The 24,262-nt window shown below is 39.8% G+C and overlaps 1 protein-coding gene across 4 annotated transcripts in view; it reads right to left on the bottom strand.

Annotated features, from left to right (window-relative positions):
- Positions 1–10,432: 10,432 nt before the first annotated feature.
- The window catches only part of MEGF10 (multiple EGF like domains 10), a 372,223-nt gene continuing 358,393 nt past the window's right edge, over positions 10,433–24,262 (bottom strand). For all 4 annotated transcript variants that reach the window (XM_073802466.1, XM_073802464.1, XM_073802465.1 and 1 more), the window contains 7 exons: positions 23,782–23,910; positions 21,233–21,469; positions 20,021–20,148; positions 18,533–18,656; positions 14,785–14,829; positions 13,748–13,954; positions 10,433–11,833 (listed from right to left, as the gene is read on the bottom strand). In XM_073802466.1, coding sequence (XP_073658567.1) covers positions 11,649–11,833; positions 13,748–13,954; positions 14,785–14,829; positions 18,533–18,656; positions 20,021–20,148; positions 21,233–21,469; positions 23,782–23,910 — 1,055 coding nt within the window. In that variant the 3' untranslated portion in view covers positions 10,433–11,648. The remainder of the gene's footprint in view (positions 11,834–13,747; positions 13,955–14,784; positions 14,830–18,532; positions 18,657–20,020; positions 20,149–21,232; positions 21,470–23,781; positions 23,911–24,262) is intronic.

Raw genomic sequence — 24,262 nt, 5'->3', positions numbered from 1 at the left:
ACACAGAGCCTAGGACCCTTGAGTAAAGTCAGCCAATTCAGCGCTTCACAGGAAAGCCACTAACGAGGGGGACTCCTTCATGGCCAAATAATTAGACTGGTGATCTCCTAAGAATGAGGGAATCCGGTTCCTATCATCTTTTTCTGGTAAAATGAGCACAAGAGAAATAAATATATTTAAGAAGACCCAGCCCATGGTATTTTCAGTAAATAAGTGCTTGCTTGAATGTATAAATCTTCTGGACTTTCATTTTTCTGGATGTAAAGTGAAAATGTAGAAGAAGATGTGCTCTGAGCTCCCTTCCAGCCCCTACACTGTATGAATCATTGGCCGTGTTTTGGGTAAAGATTGTGGCCCCTTGCTTGGATGATCAGAAATCAGGGTCGTGGTAACCTAGAGATGTGCTGAAGCAGCTCATATGGGCTTGTGAGAGACGATTGTTAAATTTTCAGTAATTTTGTGAGCCAGTTGTTAAACATAGCCATTATTAAAATTAAAACATATAGACTTACAATTCAATACATTATATTTTTGAAAGTAATAAATACTCAAAATTCAGCCATTTTAATTCTTTTACTACCTTTTACTATTAGTTACGCCCTTGAAGTCACTTGCATCTATTGGGGAAATACTATATAATGGCCTGCTACTGAGTATCTCTTCCCAACTCCACATTCAGCGATGTCATGTTGGTATTTTCAGATTAGCCATGGTGGGAGAGTATTTACACCATAGAAATGGGAAAATGCTACAAATCACTTCCTTTTCATTCTTTCAGAGAGCGGATTGTTAAACATTTACCAGCACACCACTGGGGTCACCAGGCTGAGACCAAGGAAAGGAAGGAGCTGTGAATTTAAGTAACAGAACAGAGTGCTACATAAAGCAGACCATACAGATGTTTGCACAGGGCAGGTTTCACAAGGCATATTTTTACCTCGGTACACCTCGGTCATATGTTCTCCTTAGGCTGTTGCAAGTCTGGTCCTGTGAAGTAGAGAGAGAAGGAAGATCCTGGAGTACAAGCACAGTTTTAAGAAACTTTAGGTCAGGCCAATGGGGAGTCTTTGAGCCAAAGTCAACCGTCAAAGGAATCCCTCATTTCACAGAAAAGGGCTTTCCTTGGTTTCCCTCCTGCACTCAATCATTGCCTGAGAGCAGCCTATGGAAAGCATGGCCTTGGGGCAAATGTTGTGCAGGTAGCCACAGGGACAAAGGGAGAGATGCGGGGAAGTGCAGGGAAAGGGAAGAAGATAGTCGGGCGGGGTGGGGGTGGGGGCTGGGCAGAGAATGGAGACCAGCATGTGGCACAACTCAGCTATAATAGAGGGCTCACGGAAGCAAGGAGTGGGCAAGGCTGAGTGTAACACTTCCCAATAAAATATACTCCCTAGCAATACCTGCTGAAAAAATCAGTGGAAATGCGCTTGACATCTAAAACCTCTGGAGCTGGGGCTCTCAGTATTGTGGGTAAAATATCAAAGACCTGACTTGAGCTTTGAAATAAAATTTTAAAAAAATTTTGCTAAACAGGCTATTGCTGTCCTGTATACATTTTTTAAATAGATCTTTATTGGAGTATAATTGCTTCACAGTACTGTGTTAGCTTCTGTTGAAAGTGAATCAGCCATATGCATACATACCTCCCATATCCCCTCCCTCTTGAGCCTCCCTCCCATCCTCCCTATCCCACCCCTCTAGGTCATTGAAAAGCACGGGGCCAATCTCCCTGTGCTATGCTGCTGCTTCCCACTAGCTAACTATTTTACATTCGGTAGTGTATATATGTCGATACTACTCTCACCTAGCCCCAGCTTCCCCCTCCCACCACACGTCCTCAAGTCCATTCTCTATGTCTACGTCTTTATTCCTGCCCTGCAACTAGGTTCATCAGTACCATTTTTTTTTTTAAGATTCCATATATATGCATTAGCATATGGTATTTGTTTTTCTCTTTCTGACTTACTTCACTCCATATGACAGACTAAATATACAAACAGCTCATGGAGCTCAATATCAAAAAAACCAAACAATCCAATTAAAAAATGGACAGAAGACCTAAATAGACATTTCACCAAGGAAGACATACAGATGGCCAAGAGGCACATGAAAAGATGCTCAACATCACTAATTATTAGAGAAATGAGAATCAAAACTACAATGAGGTATCACCTCACACTCGTCAGAATGGCCATTATCAAAAAATCTAGAAACAATAAATGCTGGAAAGGGTGTGGTGAAAAGGGAATCCTCCTGCACTGTTGGTGGGAATGTAAATTGATACAACCACTATGGAGGTTCCTTCAAAAACTAAAAATAGAACTACCATATGTCCTATATACTTTTATGTTACCAGCTTCCTGAACTTGCAGCTCTCATCATGGATTATTGCAATTGTAGGATGGGATGGCAGAAGCAACATTTCCAAGTCACCTAAGAAAAATGCTGAGGAATAACAAAGCCAAACCTGGCATTGCCAAAGTTAAGCACAAGCCATTATTCATTCATTCAATCTATATATATTTTAATTATTTTAAAAATTTATTTTATTTATTTAGTTTTGGCTGTGTTGGGTCTTCGTTTCTGTGCATGGGCTTTCTCTAGTTGCGGTGAGCAGGGGCTACTCTTCATTGAGGTGCGCAGGTTTCTCATTGCGGTGACTTCTCTTGTTGTGGAGCACGGGCTCTACGCGTGTGGGCTTCAGTAGTTGTGGCTCACGGGCTCTAGATCACAGGCTCAGTAGTTGTGGCGCACTGGCTTAGTTGCTCCACAGCATGTGGGATCTTCCCGGACCAGAGGTCAAACCCTTGTCTCATGCATTGGCAGGCAGATTCTTAACAGCTGTGCCACCAGGGAAGCCCCAATCAATATTTATTGAAACCCTGGCATGGACCAGACACTGTTGAGTGTTCTGGTGATATGGCAGTGGACCATACAGAAAAGATCATGCCCTCATGGAGCTTACATTCTAGTTGGAAAGACAAACAAGAAATGAATAAACAAAGAGATTGAATAATTTAACTTCAGAGACTAAGCCTCAGGAAGACAATCAAGTAGGTGAAAGCATATAGGATGGTGGGTCTATCCCACGCAGGTGGTCAGGAAAGGTCTTTCTCAAGAAGTGATGGTTGAGCAGCAGCCAAGATTAGAGTTTTCCCCTTTCCTGTTGAAGACTATCATTTAATTCCCATTATTCTAGCTCCCTCTGCCTAAGAAAAGTTGCATGTGAACTAACAACCCTCCTCTTTATATTGACCTCATCCTCTATTTACCACCTGCTCAAGAGCTAATAGATGTTATAAACATGTTGAAGCAGAATAGTCTATACTAGTTTCTTAGTTCCAAAAGCATTTGTTAAAACAAAGTCTCCCCAATATTTGGGGGGATGATAGCAAATTTTAAAAAAGAAGAACTAGAATCCCATGAATGTGTCAGCAAGACCATAGGGATATTTAAATTATTTTTACTTTTTTTTTTTTGCGGTACGCGGACCTCTCACTGTTGTGGCCTCTCCTGTCGAGGAGCAGAGGCTCCGGACGCACAGGCTCAGTGGCCATGGTTCACGGGCCCAGCCACTCCGTGGCATGTGGGATCCTCCCAGACCGGGGTACGAACCCGTGTCCCCTGCATCGGCAGGCGGACTCTCAATCACTGCGCCACCAGGGAAGCCCTTTACTTTTTTTAAAAAAACAACAGTTGTTCCTTTTGTATTTTCTCCTCAAGAAATAAGTATGTAAAATTAAAAATTCTTGCATATTTAGATATATACAACTTAAGCATTGTCTTGAATTATTAAGTTCCATTCAATTTTGAATAATTTGTTAACATACAAAACATCTGGGCCACAGAGAGAACAAAAAGCCTCTTTTTTCTGGTTATACACAAGGTGTAGATATTTAATCTGAAGCAAAATACTTAGTCTTTGTGGCTTTCCTCTACAGTTGCATGTGGATATACTGACTATATTATCATGTAATATAAAATACTATATTATTGTCAAGCCAGGTTTTCCAGCCATCTGTGTGAAATAGGTTATAAGAAAGACAGTCTCTTTCTCATTAACTATAAAATCAGTCTTAAGACATGACTCCAAATATTGGAACACGATGACACGTACTAGCTCTGCTTTCTTCGTTATCCTTTATGGTGTGGCATACTTGGTAGAACTCAAGCATGGATGCTAGCATGAGCCTCCAAACCTGCATGAGATATAAAATGACTTCTATGTAAATGAACTTTGGATATTGTCCACAATCACTGAATTCTTTACCTTAATTTCAGTGCGGCGTCTAAAACTCTATTCTAAACACTTGGGAAGCAATGTCTCAAGTCCCTAATCATGGCTGGACCTTCAGAGAGGACAGTGTTCCTATCTGTTCTCCTAATTGTCCTAATGTACAAGATGCAGCTAAAGGAAAACTAGCCTGTACGGTTAGATAGAAGCCTAGAAAATGGAAAGGCTCAAGCATTATTTCAGCAGTATTTTCGCTGTTTTGTGGAATATTTAGTGGAGGTTATAAGAAATTAATGGATTTCAAGTTCTGCCCTTAGGTATTGCAAGATCACTTGTCTCATAAACTTCTCAATCATATGCCAATCATCAATATACCATGGCAGATTGGCCACTCGTTGGCATATATGGATTTTTCTATTGCTTTATCATCAGTAAAGAAGTTCAGGACATCAATATAGGAGAAAGAACAACCCACCATAAGCCAATGGCCATGTACACTTTTGCTGATTCCATAATAGGAATTCAGTAAAGGATGATTAGCTGGTGCTTTGGTATTTCCAGCTTATCCTGTGCCAGTCTGTCACATAGGCTCCCTTTCCTCTTCCTGTTGTCACTGTCTCTTCCTGGTCTATGCTAACTGGGTCAGAGATTTCAAACAGAATGGAATGGGGGCTATTTAACAATCTGCTGTCAAGTAGCCATGTTGTCCTAGGAAGAGGGTAGCTGCTGTTGCAGCAGGAGAACTTGTCAGGCAGTCTTTTGCCCTTTCCCACCTTGGCCTCCTTCCCATGTCTGCTCCCACCCTACACTCTCACTATTCAATAGAATTATCTTTCCTTTGTAAACACTCTGTTAATTCTACTTGTACCATTCTAATTATTTTTCTAGCCTTAGAGTTCAGAAATTTCACTAGGATTTGTGTCTCCATATTTTTTCATTAATTCTCTTTCATTAGCCCAGTAGATCCTTTCATATTTGAAAGAAAGATCTAAGAGTCTGAAAGATTCACAGTATGCAAGGGCATAGATTATGGAATTTTTCTTCTATTATTTCTTTGATTACTACTTCTCCAAGTTCTTTTTTTTTCCTTCTGGATCAGCAGCTGGTTCAAATTGGGTCTCTTGGACGAGTCTTTCCTGGTTCCCTCACCCATATTTACCATTTTTGAAATTTTCTCTTGATCGCATTTTGTCTTCCAAAACATGAATTCAGCCTCTATTAAATTTTAAAATTTTAAATTTTAAATTTTGAAATTGGTAAATCATTCATTTCAGTTCCAGGAAACTCACTCTGGTCCTATAATTATATCCTTTTAAGAGTTTAAACCATTTTAAATCTAGGTTTTCTTCCATTTTCCACAGTAGCTCCATCTCCATAATAGAGGCTTATCATAGTTTTCCAGGTCAGCCTCTTTTCCTTCTGACTGGGCTGCATGTTCCCACGAAGTGGCGTGCGATCTTTCTCTGCCGATTCATGTTGATAGTGTGCTGGTTTTCAACACTTCTGTGGATCTCTCTGGTTCTTTCTTGTGTATTGACAGTCAGAGTAGGGATTTTTCCTTCATTGGCAGCTAGTAATCCCTGTTAATATAACTGACAGAAGACCCAGTTCACAAGTCCAAGATGGGATAGGCTGACCTTAGCCCAACATGGAAACTATCCCTCCTGAGATGCCATCATTCGGAAACAGTCAGTCTCTCTCACTGCTGCATAATGCAAACTGCAGAGACATTCTTCCCTTACTTTCTGTGTATCCCCCAGGTTAGCTGGCTCTCCCCACACTCCCTTCCCCATAGTGCAGCCCCATCAACTCCCAGCCACTCCCATTTACATTTTGCCTTCAACCTGCACCTTCTTTCAAGGACTTGATGTCTCACTGTGTGTGGAACCTCTTCAGGTTGCCAAGGTCAGCCCTTGACTTTTTTGGATGGCTGTATTCTCCAGGATGGGAATATGAGGGCAGGTCACCATTTTCCCACAAACCCACATCCAAAGTTTAAAAATCATTCTCTTGATTACTGTAGCTTTGTAGTATAGTCTGAAGTCTGGGAGCCTGATTCCTCCAGCTCCGTTTTTCTTTCTCAAGATTGCTTTGGCTATTCAGGGTCTTTTGTGTTTCCATACAAATTGTGAAATTGTTTGTTCTAGTTCTGTGAAAAATGCCATTGGTAGTTTGATAGGGATTGCACTGAATCTGTAGATTGCTTTGGGTAGTAGAGTCATTTTCACAATGTTGATTAAAATAGACAGCTAGTGGGAAGCAGCTGCATGGCACAGGGAGATCAGCTCGGTGCTTTGAGACCACCTAGAGGGGTGGGATAAGGAGTGTGGGAGGGAGACTCAAGAGGGAAGGGATATGGGGATGTATGTATGCGTATGGCTGATTCACTTTGTTATACAGCAGAGGCTGACACAACACTGTAGAGCAATTATACTCCAATAAAGATGTTAAAAAAATCAGTCTCAAATTCTAGGAAGATAGCATATTACTGGAAGATGAAATTATGTTATTACTGTTTTCCTAAGTTACACCTCTAGAAATAAAATATGTACGGAATGTTTTTGCAGTACAAAAATAGATCAGGATATGGTCCCACAAACATGTAGCTTTTATAATATTCATTAAATGCTCACTTCTGATTTACCAGCTTCATCACTTATCTGGTTATTGCAAACTGGCTCACATTAGCTAATTTTTCATAATAATTATGATAATTAACATTTACCAGCTATCCACTACGTATCGGGCACTGATACATAGTAGTGTTTTGTATGTATAAATTTATTGAAATCTCACAAAACCCCTTGAAATAAGTACTATTATTTCCAACATATTACAATATAGAAACCAAGGTCCTGAGAAGTCAAGTAACTTACCAAGGTCACGCAGCTAATAAGATGCTTCATTTCCTTAACGAAATAATAGCTACTTGAGATCATGTCTTCTATTTCTCTGCATCCCCAACTGTGCTTGGCACCCAGGTCCTCAGTAAAATAAACAGTTATTGAGAGAAGCAGCAATGTTTTATTCATATCTGATCCCTAGAACACAGTGTTATAAAGTGAGAGTTTCAAAAAAATTTTTAATTATAAAATGAAGCACTAACAGGCTACTGAGATTTAAAAAGCAAATCCACATAAGATAACCTGAAGTTTTTTACAGAGACCCAACTCTCAGGCACTAACCTGGGTTCCAGGGATCCGGATATGAATAAAATGTTGCCTCTGTCCTTAAAGAACAAGTGATCAGGAGAAAAAACATGTACACAAGCAATTACATATAATAAAATATAATAATTTTTTAAATGTATATATAAAGTGCTATGGGGCCACACATGAAAAAATACTAATTTTGCCAGTAGGAAAAGGTTTTTCTTCTCTTTTATTAACAATAGAATCAAACATAGAAATAAACACCACTTTAAAGTTTTTTATTAGAAAGTTTATTGCATTAATCTATAAACTCAGTTGGTCATATAAATGACAATGTAGGCTAATACTGTTGAAAGTTTAATCATCTTTGGAAAAGAGATATTTTAATACTGAAAGCATTTTTTGTTTGCTACAATCATGAAAATCCTAATGTGTTTTAATTTTTTTCCTTTTAAAAATATATATTGCGATTTGTTCATAACAAAAGGAAGCCTGGACTAAATACTGAACTAGAATAAACAGACCCAGTGTAAGGACACCAGTATTAAGAGGACCCTAAAAGGGCAGCTGGCCATACATCTTTAGTTACTAGACAAGCACCCATCCACACCATGTGATTCACATTTACACATCTAGGTATACGTCCATGACATAAAGTTTTTAAGACCAGCATACCTCTTAAATAGTTAATGTGAATAATTGAGACATGTTATTCAAAGATAGAAAATCCATTATTTTAAAAACATAACCTTAAAACTCACTTTTTTTATGATTTCATTTCATTTTAAGTGGTAAGTGGACTTCTAACATTGACATGAATTCTAACTGGTATTGCAATATTCTTGTGTAACTCTTGCAATATTTATAGTTTAAAAATCCCAATAATTGATAACTACTATTGTGGCTCTTTGGGGTCAACATGATCACATTTTCATAAAGTTGCTTGCATTTCTCACAGCACATAGTTATTGTGCTAATGGATTTGGATGGGACAGGTTACAACTGTCCTATTATAAAATTCTATGTTGGTTTTCCTGAAATCGATGAATAATTTTCCATAGAGATAATGATAAACACATTAAGCTCCCTGTTAACATTACTGCTATAGCATGGGAGAGGAATCTATATCAAACATTGTAAATAGTTATGAAATATTCCTTATCATATAATTAACTACAAATAACATTCTATCTATTAAAGCAAGCACACAAACTATCATTTGGGCCAGTTTTAATGTATCTATATAGAAACACAAATAGTTTATAAATTTTCTGATATATCAACCACTAGGGAAAGTATAATAGTTTGGCTGACATTCCTACATGAATGGCTTTTGCTGCATGTCGCCAAGCTCATTCACTGCTTTGACCTCTACAGGGTATAGGGAAGAGATTATTTTTAGGATTCCAAATTAATATGGGTTCAAAGGTCATGAGAATAGCTTCACTATGTAAGACGAATAACATCACCATTAAATTAAATTTGATATTTAATCTGGAAAAGTCCAAAAGGTTGTAATTTCAGGGGGAAAAAACTGTCAGGTCTTTTTGTCTTTAATTCTCATTCTGACAAAAGTATTTCTCTCTTTACCGAAGTCTATATGAAAGTATCTAGAAAATTTTGATCTCTCAACTAGACCTCTCCAAATATAACATGTAGTTTTACGACATCCAACATGCTATGTGTGTTCTGTTGTTTGAAAAATCCTGAGTGAACCCTAATAAGTAAGAATTGCCTTAGGTACAAATGTTGTCTCAGGACAGCAGCCATCCTGAGCAAGAGATCTGTCAGAAAGATTGCACAGGGAGGGATGGCAGTGCCCCTTTTGGATCCGCATCTGCTGCCCAGGTTTTCTACTTACATTGCTGTTGCCTTTGGACATGAAGCTTTCTTTCTTTCTTTTTTTTTTTTTTTAATAGTGGAATGAGAAAAGAAACTGTTTTTTCTTTCTTTTTCTTTTCTTTTTTTTTTTTAACTTATCTCCAGGGAGTAATGGGGAAACTCAACTTACCATGGAGCTCTGAAGAGATGAATCTTAAAAAAGAAGGGGAAAGATGTCTTCTTTTTTTCTAACCAAAAAGGACTCTTTGTGGCTACTGACCCACAAGTGTCTCAATTAGATGTCTATCGCCTAGAACAAAGGGCCAACCAGCAGGTAACTGTTGGAATAAATCAATTGTTTCTAAGGTGTGTTCCAGGCGAGTCCCCATTTCCTTGAATTAACTTTGGAGTTCCCTGAAAGAAACAGCCATCAAAGGAGTGAATGTTCTAAGTGTGTTTGTTCTCTCATCCACCTGACCAAACGAACATCACAGGTGCAGGTGTGCGACAGGAAAGCACTGGATATCCCAACTCAGTAGCTGGCAGGTGCAATGCCTTGTGTATGCTAATGGCAGAACAGGGGTGCAGTACATATTTGTGACTTGACTCACTGAGGTAGGACACCAAGTAGCATTTCATGTCTTTAAAAGATTGATGACCACTGTTTTCTCTTATGAAGTTGCTTCCTCATTCAGCCTTTCAGCCCTTCAGCTTGCTCAGGGAGGTCAAAGAGAAACTGGCTTTCTTGCATCATGTATCAGCATCCTCTTGAGATAACTATCTTGGAGTGAAAAATGTTATTGCATAAGTATGCCCAGGATGAACATCTCTTCTGGTTTGCCTGTAACAGCCCACATTTAAGCCCACTGCAGGAGACTTGTTCATAATGCCCTCACTTACTCTCAGAAGTGTTCCAGTTTGGATGATCAATCATATCACCCTAATGAAGGTCTTTAGTAAGACCAGTCTGTGGTACTTTCTCAGTAACAGTGTCTCCCTGCTCCCTTCCCCTTTGGTTTAACTAAGACTCAGGATCTAAAGGAAGCCCATTTCAGAATATTAAAAAGCTTCTCTATTTCCATTATAAGCCATGCACTTGTGGTTACTGTACTATTTTAGTAATGACCAATTTTAATGGATTTGATTTATATATTTTCATCTCCTCCCTCCAAAAGAAACAAGAACAGTGCATTTTTCTCAAGCAAAAACAAAAGTAGCCATAACACAAGAAACAATAAACATATAATATTTTTTCATTAACAATCCAAACACTACAAAACATAGAATATACAACTTAAAAATGGAAATACAAACTGATGAAAAATGGGGTACATGTCATATTAGCAATGCAAAAGACCAGCTTAAGCATAGTTTCTCTAAATCAACAATTAATAAAAGGAAAGTGCCCTTTTCTCAAATATGCACAAAAATATTTCGGTCACTTCTAGGGAAAAATTAACCAAAACTTTCTGCTAATTCTATATTACAGCCTGTATTACTAATGGTTTACAAAACTTAAGCATCATCTTACACCTAAAATTTACAACTTTTTCCAATCATTATACACTCATTCAATCCAATCTGTCAAAAATAAAATTATTTCATTTCTATATTTATGAAATAATTATTGATATGTTACGGATCTCAAGTGGTGAATGTGTATGATGGGGACAGTAATCAGAATAATGTCATGTATCTAAAGTGGGCCAAGGATCAAATAGAGAGGAGAAGCACTTCTGCCTGGCACATTTGCGTATTGATTCCTGCAATTATTCTAGCATTTCTAAGGTAATTCTAATGGTACATTTCCTCATTCTAAAAGAAGTCTAAAGTTCTCATATTTAAATTTGCTATCCACCTCTAGAGTTTATTCAGAGTCTATCCAGTAATGCCACTTGGCAGAATGGTTCCTGCTGGGCTCATATTATCCTTACAATTCCGAGTCCAGCTGAAAGAAGTTAAACAGTAAGAACTCAATAAGATGGCCCTTTTTCTTCTACACGCTGAGTGATTCACACTTTTATGAAGTATATTTTGTGGTAAACCGCACAATCCTAGGTACAGCTCTATAATGCAAATGAGAAAGAAAACATTTAAATTTTAATTTTTCAAGCAACAATACCAACGTCCACTGCAACCCATGTCACTGAAAGAGTCCTGCACGGTCATGCTTTTAGCCAAGATTTTACAATAAGTCATGCTTCATGAGTGCAGTTCTAAAACTAACAAGAATGGGAAATCACATTGCTATCTCCTTCTGAGCCACCTGTACAAAAAGGACCTACAGTCAGTCACCCTCAGTTTTGAGCTTTCTGGTTCATGTCCAACAATTGCCTACTGAGCAGATTAACGTTCACACAGGGTGGCAAACTCGAGGATGGAGAAGAACCGAACTGTAGTTCTGGAAAGGGTTCCAGCGGCTACCCAGTGGTCCTTTGGTGTCATTCACTGTTGCTGTTGCTGCTGCTGCCGCCGCCATCCTCTTGCTTGGGGGAGGATGAACTGTCTCGGACTGGCAGCAGGTCATAATGGCAAGGGATGTGACTGTTCTTTGGGAGGTCATATGGATCCTGGGTGAGATGCCCATTATTGCTGAATATTCCTTGGACAACACTCACTGTAGGTTCTGTGACAACCAGGGACACATTAACTGATCAGCAATGGAAATTAAAAAAAAAAAAAGAATATGGCATTCCTTGCAAATATCAAACACACCAGAGGAGCTTTTATAAAAATATAAGAAGGGACTTCCCTGGTGGCGCAGTGGTTAAGAATCCGCCTGCCAATGCAGGGGACACAGGTTCAAGCCCTGGTCCAGGAAGATCCCACATGCTGCAGAGCAACTAAGCCCATGTACCACAACTACTGAGCCTGTGCTCTAGAGCCCACGAGCCACAACTACTGAGCCTGCATGCCACAATTACTGAAGCCCGCGCGCCTAGAGCCCGTGCTCCGCAACAAAAGAAGCCACCGCAATGAGAAGCCCGCGCACCACAACGAAGAGTAGCCCCTGCTCGCCGCAACTAGAGAAAGCCTGTGTGCAGCAACGAAAACCCAACGCAACCAATAAATAAATAAATTAATTAATTAAATTTAAAAAATATATAAGAAAATATTATTTTTTAAAACAAATGATCCTTTTATAATCACATAGAGGTGGCTACTCTGTGGTTGGTAGACCCACTGATGCTCACAAACGATGCTCAGAACAAAGGGTGACTATATGGTTGGGATGAAGACATCAAGGGAATATACAGAAACCCTGGACATGAATCACTGTCTGCAAAAACCTGGAGATAATCTAGTCCAAACCCCTTCCTCTACAGGTAAAACAACGAGGTCCTCTGGGGGTCACTTGATTCATGGAAACACATAACAAGTGCACAGTTTTAGAACTCAGGACTCAGGCTCTCAGTTGAGTTCCCATCTCACAGTGGTGGGCTTAGGGGACAGTTCAAAAGGGAACTGTTACTGACTTCTTAGAAATAAATGTAGTTCATTATGGCTTCCATTTCAAAAAGTTGTCTTAATACTTTAAAAAGAATTACGTATCTTTCCATGACATGTCTATGGCCTAAAATGAATGACAAATGACTAGAATTAAATAAGTCACTTCATTTATAAGTACAGTTGACCCTTGAGCAATGCAAGGTTGGGGTGCTCCACACCCTCCCCCCAACACGCTGCAGCTGAAAATCCACACGTAACTTCACAATTGGCCCTCCTATCCATGGCCTCACAACCTTGGATTGAACCAACTGCAGATCACATAGAACTGTAGCATTTACTATTGAAAAAAATCCCTGTATAAGTGGACCCGTGCAGTTCCAACCCATGTTGCTCAAGGGTCAACTGTAGCAGAGAATTTTTTTCAGGCTTAAATCATAAACATTGAGAAAGATATGGAGAAAGAAAAATGAAAATATAAAGCTCTACTATCTAGCCCAGGATAGCTCTGCCCAGGATAGCTCTGGTATGTTTTAACTTTCCTCAAATGGCATTTGCAAGGGGCAATCAAAATAACTCTAACACTAACTGAATTCTTATCAATTTGTATCAGATTCACATCAGAGAGTATTACTAATCTAATAGACAAATTTAAAAGTAAAATATTCCAATCCTGCTAAAAGCATTAAATTAATATAATGAATGCAATCAGGAAATGGAAACATCTGTTTAATCCACTTGAACCATTTGTTTTGGCTAACTTGACATATTAGCTAATATGATACATATGTTATTGCACATGCGTGCTAAAATAGTCACTATGGTTACAAAACAAAAGATGGATGACCGGGTGGGAGGTAAAAAAAAAAAAAAAAAAACTTACTTTGAATTTTCTAAATGGTATTTTCCCTGAAAAGTTCATTTGACACCAACTAATATGAACACCATAAACACAGGTTAACGTTTAAAATACAGACCATTATTTTCAATACAGTGTATATGGACTGCAACAATTGTATTCTCAAGGACTTTAAAATTGTTTGAAAAGAATATTCCCACTCACTAGGTTCTTTCTTTGGTTAGGAAAACTTACCAATTTCATAGACATTCTTGTTGGCTGAAGTTGAGTTATTGATCTCTGCATATGGGGAATCTCTCCGCGCCGGTGACTTCATCTCCACATAACCACACTCTGAGTGTTTGGGAATAAGGACGGGTGGGTCTTTAATAGTGGCATATGGGTTTTCAGAACTGCTTAGGGAGCAGTTACTTGAATTATATTCAGAATGCTTTCCCAGGTCTGTGAAGAGAGATGAGGTGGGGGGAAGCAAATGCTATTTCATGGGCAACATCATTTATTTTCTTGGCGATTACTGACTTGGGCACATCACTTATTTTTCTTCATAGTTACCTATAATTTTTAACAATGAAAATAATGGCATCCATTTTTTACGTATTTTGGAGAGAATCTTCTATAAAATTACCCATCCACAAAGTAATTTTGGCTCCTCTCTAAGGTGAGGACCAATGTAAACATCATGGATTTGATATCATTTTTATTATCACACTCAAATAAAATTAATTCCACTCTATTTTACTAATAGTCTCTGACTCCTCACAGCCTTCAGTCAAGACCCCATCTGCTGCTGACCCCAGGAGCATAAGAAGATACTATTATCATGGTAAGGAAGGCAACTATGCTGTGAGGCTTCTTTGTAAAACCTCAGGTCTGGGCACCTGAAGTTACTACTCAAATTCCTTCCAAAAAGCAGGCTTCAGTGAACATGTAACCAAGCTGATCTCTTCCTCTTTTCCCTGCTATTTCCATTTTCATATTTCTCTCTCCCCACAAACTATATTTCTTTGAAAGGAATTATGAGTGTTTTCCCAGCAAATCAAAGGCTTGGTTCTCCAAGACTGCTGCTCTAACAGGATCCACCTATGTTCACTCTCTTGCTGGCAGTCAAACGTGCTCATGTCTTTGCTGGAGTAATTAAACCCCCTAACAAGGCTACATTTTCCCTACAGTGCCGCTTTCGCTGGTTTAACAAATTATTTCTGTCTCTGAGTTAAAAAAATTTTTTAATTGTGTTCTGATAAATGTATTTCTTCCTCAAATTTATACTATACCTTTCAAGGATTTTCCCATATAACTTCTGTCAAGTCCAAAAGCACCTGTAACAAAGGAAGAAAAAAATATCCAGTGTGGACTGAAAGAAAGAGAAAACTCATCTAATATTCTCAGGTCCTTGGAGAAGATGGTTTGGGTACCCACTGTCTCCCCACTGCAGGAAATAGCCAAGGATGCTGCTTTCCAAACCTCGACACCAGATCACTTGTGCCAGATGTTTCAGTACTTAAGAGTTTAAAAAAATGTTATACAGCATTCGGAGCATTCTCCTGCTCGTTTCAGTGACTTTGGGAAAGGCTGGTCAATATGGGGCAGAAACTGAGGCACAGATGAATCAGTAGACTTGATTCAAGGGCTAGAACTGAGACAAAGGACTGGGATCTCATCACTTGTTAGCTACGTGACTTTACACAAGATGTTCAACTCGCTGTGCCTCAATTTTCTTATCTCTAAAATGGGGAAAACACAACCCACCTTCTAAGTCTTACAGGGTTGTTGGGAACATGAAGTGAAATAGACCACAGGGAAAGGCATTGCAAATTCTGAAGCGCCATATAAATGAATGGTGCTTCAGTTACTGTAACACTTTTTTTAAAAGTTTATTTTATTGAAGTACAGTTGATTTAAAATGTGTCAGTTCCTGAGCTACAGCAAAGTGATTCAGTTATATATATATATATTCTTTTTCATATTCAATTATGGTTTATTACAAGATATTGAATATAGTTCCCTGTGCCATACAGCAGGACCTTGTTGTTTTTCTATTCTATATATGTAATAGTTTGTCACACATTGTTGCTAGGAAAAGTTAGCAGTTTCTATGATTCCACTGGGAAAGGACAACTGGAAGTTTCACACTTGAACTTCCCTGGACTCTGCCTCGTGTCTGTTCCCTCGCTGATTTTAATCTGTACCTTTTTGCTGTGATAAACTGTAACCATAAGTATAACAGCTCTTAGTGAGTTCTGTCTTCCTAGCAAATTATTGATCCTGTGGGTGGTCTTGAGGACACTTGAACTTGTAGTTGGTATCAGAAGTAAGGGTGGTCTTAGAGATTCTGGACTTTTTAAAGGGACCCGGTGAAGATAGGCAGCCTATGGTCTGACAGCAGCCTAATCAAAGAACTCTATGTTATTCTTTGCCTAATTCCCTTGGCCATCTCCAAACTGTGGCAAAGTCTTGTTAAATGTCTGTCTTGATCTTAGCTGTACAATGGCTAGCCTTCCCCAAGGGGTTAAAGAGAGTAGCAACATGGGGTGGATAGTAAATCAGGGAACAAGAGTGGGGCTATGAGACCAGCCACTCATGGCAGATTCCGTCTTCTCTGCCCTGGAAGATCAGGGTGCAGTTTTAACAAGGAAGCACGTGGGCTTCCTCATAAACTCCTGTCTGTCCCAATCCCTGAACAGGCACTTTCAAATGCTCCAGTTAATCTACTTCATACAATGAGCCAGAACATGATCCTTATCTCTATTTTACAAACAAACAAATCAGTCTTGAGAGGATGACTGGCACAGTGTCATATCACAGAACGAGGAATTGATCTCACAGCTTTTGTGTCAAGTTCAGGGCTCTTTCAGACAGCATCACAACTTTCCCATCATTTAAAACTACTACACACTTCATTATCCATAATGTGCCTTATTCTGTTCTTTGTAAGAAAAGACTTTTTCTATGCAACAACTTTACAGGGATATTAAATGCAGAATTACTTTTGGATGGGAACAAGCCAAGGAGATCCAGAATTTCCAATGAAGATTTTATGTTACTAATAATCAGTCCCTTGGGTCTCACTGAGACAGAAAGCGGAGAAATTTATATGTGACAATTACAGTGACTGTGTGTTGTGTTCTGGAATCAGGACAAACTCCATTCAGTGGAGATAGAATGAGAGAACTTTTCCCTCATTAGTGCTGGGTGGTATTTTACTATTATCGATTCACGTACTTCTTTGAGCTAGATTATTAACCTCCCTAAAGTTAAGTGATTTCACCAGTAAGTATAATGTGAACCTGGTATATAAGTAATTTTACTCTAAGTATGTAGAAATACACATCCTAGTGATAATGTTGGTTATCAATTGAAGAATGCAGATAAAAGTTAAGAATTTGTACTCATTTGCTACCAAACATTTCCATTTCCATAGTAAGAGGGGATTCCAGAGCCCACAGGGGTTGGTTCCTCCATGTGGCTCAGGTGAATTGACATCTACAGTATTCACAGAAGGATCGAAGTGAGGGGAGGCAGAAGACCAACTGTGAGACCCAATTTTACCCCCTTCCTTCTATGAAATCTTGGACAAGAGAGTTAACCTCTTTGCTTACTCCTCTATAAAACAAGATTTGTGGAAGGGCCCACACAGTAGGGGGTGCCAGATTTAGTAAATAAAAACACAGGAGGTCCAGTTAAATTTGAATTTTAGAGAAACAACAAATAATTTTTCATATAAGTTTGCCTCGTGCAATATTTGGGATATATTTATACAAAAATTATTTGTTTCTTATCTGAAATTCCAATTTAATGGGACTTCCTGGCAACCTTACCACCAAATAAATACATATGAAAGGGTTTGCTGCCCCTAAGACACTGCACACATGCTACTTACTATATCATTCCTCTCCTCCCTGAAAATAAGGGGCTGCACCACATGCTCAATGGGGTATCAGAGCAGTGCCTTAAGTGTGGTCCAGGAATCCCCAGCCCCTTTGCAGGAGGGCCCCGAGAGTAAATGTTGTGTTCTCATCATAATATAACACTATTTGTCCTTTCCACTCTCATTCTCTCTCAGGTGTATGTTGGAGTTTACCAGGAGCCACACCAAGTGTAAGATCACTACTGATCAAACACAGAAGCAGATATGAAAACCTAGCTGTCCTCTATTAAGCCAGATGGTAAAGAGATGTATGAAAGTGTTAAACAGTGCCACTCTTCTCACTAATTTTTTTTGTTTCATTTTGGAAAATGTAGTTATTTTTCATAAAAATGCATTTTATGTTATCATGAAATGAGATGTTATTATAAATTAATAACTAGCTCTTTAAGATGTTCTCAGATTTTATTTGTAATATGGTAAATATCAGCAGATATAACCCATGTCAGTAGGGGTTCTTTGGGCTCCTCGATTACTTTTAAGGGTGTATGAAAGGGTCCCGATTCCCAGACGTTTGAGAACCACTGACTTACTATTTTCAGAACCACTGACTTACTGTTAGATATCTAATTGATATCTCTATTTCCTCACCTAAAAGAGGAAGGGCCTCTAGTGAGGGTGCCTCAGATTAACAGAGAGCAAAGAGAAGCACACACCCTGGAACCAAGCTGACTAGGTTCAAATCCCAGCTCCACCATTTAATAGGCTTTGAGAACTTAGACAAGTTACTTAACCTCTTTATGACTGAATTTCGCAACTGTAACAGGGAGATGATGATGATAATAATGGTACCTGTAACAGTACTTGTGAGAATTAGGTGAGTTAATACGTGGAGAGGTGAGATGTAAGCTACGAGCAGGCAGAGATCCTTGTCTCTTTTTATCAATTCCTGGCTCATAGTAAGAACTCAATAAATGTTGAATAAATAAAGCCCTAGGACAGTAAAAGCCCCATACAGGGATTAGGTATAATCCTATGACTTTGTTTTTCCATGCATGTTTTCAATAGATCGCTTTGGCACTGTCATGAATCTGTGACTGTTTGCGGTGACTAAAAGACAAAGATGCTTGTGAAGGTGGGGAAGTGGGGGGACTTGCCAAGCTCGTTGAGGTAGCCGCCGTGTTTCCAGTCCGCAGGCAGCGTGCCTGTGTAGTCCACCACAGGGCCCCTCTTCCCAGGATTCACATTTTTCAGGTTCACAAACAGCTGATTGTTTTTTGACTGTTAAAAATATAAACAACAAAAGATTTAAAGAGAAAATACAATATGGCACAGTGAAGTGTTACCCATCTGGGGAAAGTAAGTCCATGGCATGTATCAAGGACCGGTCCTTACATGAGGATGCACCAGGAGGCCAAGGTGACCGCTTCCGACCTGGCAGGACTTAGAGGCAGCAGGAGTATGTGTCCCTCGGCCCCAACCATTCCCTCCACTGCCGCAACTCCTCCATTTCCTGCTGTCGCTCTGTGCCAGTTAGACCTTACTTGGGTTTACATACATGGAACTTTGAACTGAAAAAACCAAATTCTTGGTCTGAGCTTTCCCATCAAACACTGTATGATCTTGTATGAGTCACTCTTAGCAGTTTTCTTAGCCATAAGCATGAGGATAAGATGATCTACTTTGCTCCCTCCCTGAATGGGAATAAGAACAAATGGTATGATAAATATCAAAATCTCTGGAGAATATGAAGTGCTATTTAACTATGAGTCACTATAATTAAAATCCAGCTGCATTAATTTAATTGCAACTGAATTAATTTAATTAGCTTGGTTTTCTTCTAACAGAGAGCTGGAATTAGACAACGGAGACTGGAAATATAATTCAGGTGCAGTTTGGAAGAGAGAAATGTTTGGGATTTCAGATCACTGTGGAAGAGACCTGGGGGTGAACTGGGTGGTACCAGAGGAGCCACTCTGGGGCCTCCAACCTCTACTGGCATCTGTAAAATGGGATAATGACTCTTGATTCATAGGATTGGTGTGAAGATTAAATCATTCTAATCGTTTTACAAATAGAAATTTGTAAAATAATTAGAATTGCTTGTCACATAGTATTAGGTTGTTTCTATTTGATAATTTTTGACCCACAAAAATTCAATTTCATGTGGTTCAAGTGAAATAAATGCATATTATTGTTGTTGTCATTACTCAAGTACGGGTGGCCAGGAAAGGGCACTAGAAGACAGGTGGTCACGAAAGTCAAACTTGGCAATTTTACCCAGGCCTGAGTCCGCTATAGGTTTGGTCTGAGACATTACTTTAGAACCTCATGCAATGTTAGAAACATTTTTCCAAAGAAGTGCAACAAAAACAGTACAAGTTGTAGGGACAGCGAGATGACTCACCTCGTGGCAGCCTCACTCACAAGCGATGTTTGGAAGTGACTTAAATTCCCCATTACTTAGGGGTTTTTGTCAGTAAACCTGAGATCCTAATACACACCCATGGGATTGTTTAGAGGAATAAATGAGATAATAGACGTATGTACGTAGAACGGCAGCTGGCAAACAGTAGCCCTCATACACGCTTGTTCGTTCCTCTCTCCCCTGCCCACCCTCACTGGCTTAGACCATTTCCTCTCACCTTTGCGATGGTCATCCTGTCCCTGTTGTTGACATGAGGGGATGTGGCACACTGGGTGAGTGTGTGGTAACTGGGATTGGTGAAGTAATGGCTGTTAGCATTTCCACCATTGCTGTGAGGAAGGGTTTCTGCCAGAAGAGAAGGAAATGGTTAAGATGGCAGGCTCCCTACATGCCCGTGGGAAAGAGGGAAGCAAAATAACAAGAACAAATGTTTGGACTGCTTCCATATCACAGGCGGGACAGAATCCCCTCCTGCCCTGCATACGCAGCAAAGCCTCTAGAGGCAGCAGGCATCTGCCTTCCTACCTGCCTCCTGGAAAAGTGTGAAAGTATCCACCAACAACTGCTCTTTGCTTTGGAGCTTGTAGAAGCTGGAAAGGCATCACTTTGAAGCTACTTCTGCTGTAACTTTCCTCTTTTTTTAAACACTCGAATTCTTGACACAATATTCCGCACTAGAAGTGCACTACTAAGTAAATCAGCTACTTTATGGATTCCCCCGGAATCACTTTATTTATAAACATGTAACCCACCTGAAATCCTTCAGTGATTGCCCCCAAATTAATAAATACCTTAAGTTTCCAAATTCTTCACCTATGTGGTTACTTCTTCTCAGGATTGAGCGTGTCACTTAAAAATTTACTTTTTATGGGGTCTCGTGACAGAAAGGAAGATTCAAAAGAGTTTTCTTAAAGAACAGCCTTGGTTCTTGCTAATCCCTCCAAACTGTTTCTTATATAACTTGGTTGCTGTGCAGCTAATGATTCCCATGTGCCCCAGGACAGGCTGGAAGGCACCTTGGAAGAATGCAAGGCCAGAGACAGAAGACCGGGTCCTCATCCCTGATCTGCTCCATGACCTCAATAAAATTATGGCCACCTCTTCCTCTCCCCACCCTGTCCCCCACATATGACAACAGCTTGGGACTGGGTGCCCACCAAAGCTCCTTCCGGGTTGAAATTCCCAACACTTAAAGCAACCATATAATGAATCCAATTTTAAATCCCTCATAGAAGACAACAGTGATGATTTTACCACTGTTGTCACATAAAACGCATTTCTAACAATGCATCTTCTCCAAACATAAAATTTTCTCAAGGCTGATTGACAATAACAACAGGCAGCACAGCCAAAAATGCTCAGTTTCAAAGAACCAGGATGAAGCCACATTTTTCAAGGAATAAAATGCCTCTAGTGAGTCCAGTCTCACCTGAAATGGCATAGTCTGCATTCATGACCCTCATAGCGGGGGTGTAGGTGACTGCTGGCATGCTCGATTCCTTCCCCTTCTGCTTGTGTCTATAAATAATGAACAACGCCAGGAGGAACAGAACAACTAGGACAAGAATGATGATGCCCGCAATGGCCCCGATCTGGTAGGAATCAGTGGGAAGAGCTGTACTGGTTCTGCTTAAGCTGTTCAGATTTCCAACTATTATAACACCAGCTGGAAAAGGAGAAAAAGAGATGTGAGTAAGGATGACAATGTGCCGGATACATATTTGGTCTCTATTTACAAAAATCTCCCACTGTGCTAATGCCTGGATATTTTCAGTTCATGAAATGTCAATTTAGAAACTTTTGGAAACAGAGAAGGAAGGAAAAACAAACATTCCTCATGTTCAGATGTTGTTGGCTTGTCTGTGCCCAGAAGAGGGCATATCTAAGCCTCAAAAAAGAGACAGGATTTCCTGAACCCAAAGACTTAACAGTAGGGTTTGAGAGCTTCTCACAGATTTCCAACCAAACGCTTAGATCAGCAGTTACTTGGGGGTAATAATTTATCTAATTTTTATTGTTCTTTATTTATTATCCAGCATTAAGCTTATGAATGGCTAACTCAAGTGCCTAACTTTATGTCTATCCTTAGCATTTCTAAGAGGAAAGTAATTTTCCTTCCAGTCAAGAATAAGTCCATTAGAAATCTAGCCCAGGGCTTCCCAAGGTGGTGCAGTGGTTGAGAGTCCGCCTGCCGATGCAGGGGACACGGGTTCGTGCCCCAGTCCGGGAAGATCCCACATGCCGTGGAGTGGCTGGGCCCATGAGCCATGGCTGCTGAGCCTGCGTGTCCGGAGCCTGTGCTCCTCAACGGGAGAGGCCACAACAGTGAGAGGCCCGCGTACGGCAAAAAAAAAAAAAAAAAAAAAAATCTAGCCCAAGATCAAGATCTGTCTTGTCCTAATTTCAATGAGCCTTTTACCACAGAAGATATGTTCTATGAGGTATTTTCTATGACAGAAAGGTCTGTCCCAATAATACCTGGTAACATCACCCTAAAACCTTACTCATTAAAATTCAAAATTTCATTTTACATAGTTCTTCCTTGAGTTCCATCAAGTGAAGCCACAAGTGGGGCTGACAATCAAGAAACCTGGCATCTAAAAAAATGGATCCATACATTCTGAACTTTCCCTTAAGCTCTTAGGCTGCAGTTTCATCATCTGTAAAAGAGGATATAATGAATACATCCTTCATGGCCTCCATGAAGGTACTTCCAGCTCAAATATCCCTATGACTTTATGATTCTAGATGCTAGACCTTATAAGACAGCCTGCCCCAAAAGGCAGGCACCAAGGCCAGTGGAGTGTGATTACAATGTATTTGTAACAACAATGTTATTGTGGAATATGACATTGTATTGTTATGATGGTCAAATACAAATCATGAGCGTGTCAAAGTTATTTTATGAAAGAAAGTTAAATAGGAATACCCACATAGTTTACTGTTTAAGATGACTTCACTTACATCACTACATGAATTTTCTGAAGCCTTTACAGCCCATGTGTTTATGACATAGAGAAAGCACCACATGTGCTAGGAGCTCTCTGAAGGCCATGCTTCAGAACCATCTTTCTCAAGGGAGCCATCCACCCCAGAATCAGAACTGCCCAAGTAGGACTGACTATGTCTATTGCAGGTAGTCCCGGGTGACTGTGATATACACCCTAGTTAAAAACCACAGGCACAAGTTTCTTGAAAGGCTACACATGCACATACCATAGGACCCAATCCTTCTATTCCTATGAACTTACCCAAGAGAAATGAAAGCCTATGTCCCCAAAGACTTGACACACTACTGTTCACAACAGCTTTACCTGCAGTAGCCAAAAACTGGAAACAATCCAAATGTCCATCACAGGTGAATGAATGGGTCAACAAATTACAGTATATCCACGCAATAGAATACTACTCAGCAATAAAAAGAATTGAAGTATTGATACACACAGCAACATGTTTCAAAACTAATTATGCCAAATAAACAAAATCAGACAAAAAAGAGTACAGTATGGTTCCACGTATATGAAATTCTAGGAAATGCAAACGAATCTATAGTGACAGAAAGTAGATCAGTGATTGCCTGGGACCTAGTGGTGGCAGGGAGGGAACTTTGGGGGGTTGATGGATGTATTCATTATTTTTATTGTGGTGATAGTTTCATGGGTGTATACATACATCAGATTTTATCAAGTTGTATATTTTGTGTTGTACATATGTGTTTTATATATATATGTGTGTGTGTATACATATATACAGTATAATTATATATATATGTGTGTTGCTTTTTACAGGTTAATTATATTTCAATAAAGCTGAAAAAAATTGTAGGCACAGTGGAAAACTCATGAGCTTTGGAATCAGGCAAACCTGGTATCAAAACACTAACATATTCTAGATATTATGTAACCTTGGGCAAATCACTCAACTTCTCTCAGCTTTAGGGTCCTCATCTGAGTAAGTATCCTTTACTAGCATCCTTACCTTGATCACATCGTGCCCCCTTCCATCCTGGGCTGCAGTAACAGGTCCCGGTGATGTGGTCACAGGTGGAGTTGTTCAGACAGTCACATATCTGGCGACAGCCATAGCCATATGTTCCTGCAGGGCACTCTGAGAAGAAGATGAGAGTCCAATGTAGCTCTCCAGCCTTGGGAACCTGGGGCAAGGGTCTTACTGTATGATCTGGTGTGCCTGGAGGCCAGCCCTTCCAGGGGATCCCTGTCCAAGGAGACTTGTACCACCTAGGGTGTCCTAGAGCTGGCTGGTGTGCCGAGTCATGCTGGGACTCACAGGCCAGGCAGCACAGGGCCGGAGACTGAGGTCCTCGTCACGGCTCTCGGCACTTTCAGGTTCTATTGTATGTACCCACCTCCCTGATGGAGGTTTGTAGAGTGTCTGTGGAACCCCAATGGAGCTGATGAAGATCATCACTAAGAGCAATCTGAGATGACTCCACCAGGCA

Source organism: Tursiops truncatus, chromosome 3 (genome assembly GCF_011762595.2).
Source record: "Tursiops truncatus isolate mTurTru1 chromosome 3, mTurTru1.mat.Y, whole genome shotgun sequence".
NCBI lineage: Eukaryota > Metazoa > Chordata > Mammalia > Artiodactyla > Delphinidae > Tursiops > Tursiops truncatus.
Note: the sequence above shows the minus strand (reverse complement) of the source record. Positions and strands in the feature narration are given on the sequence as shown.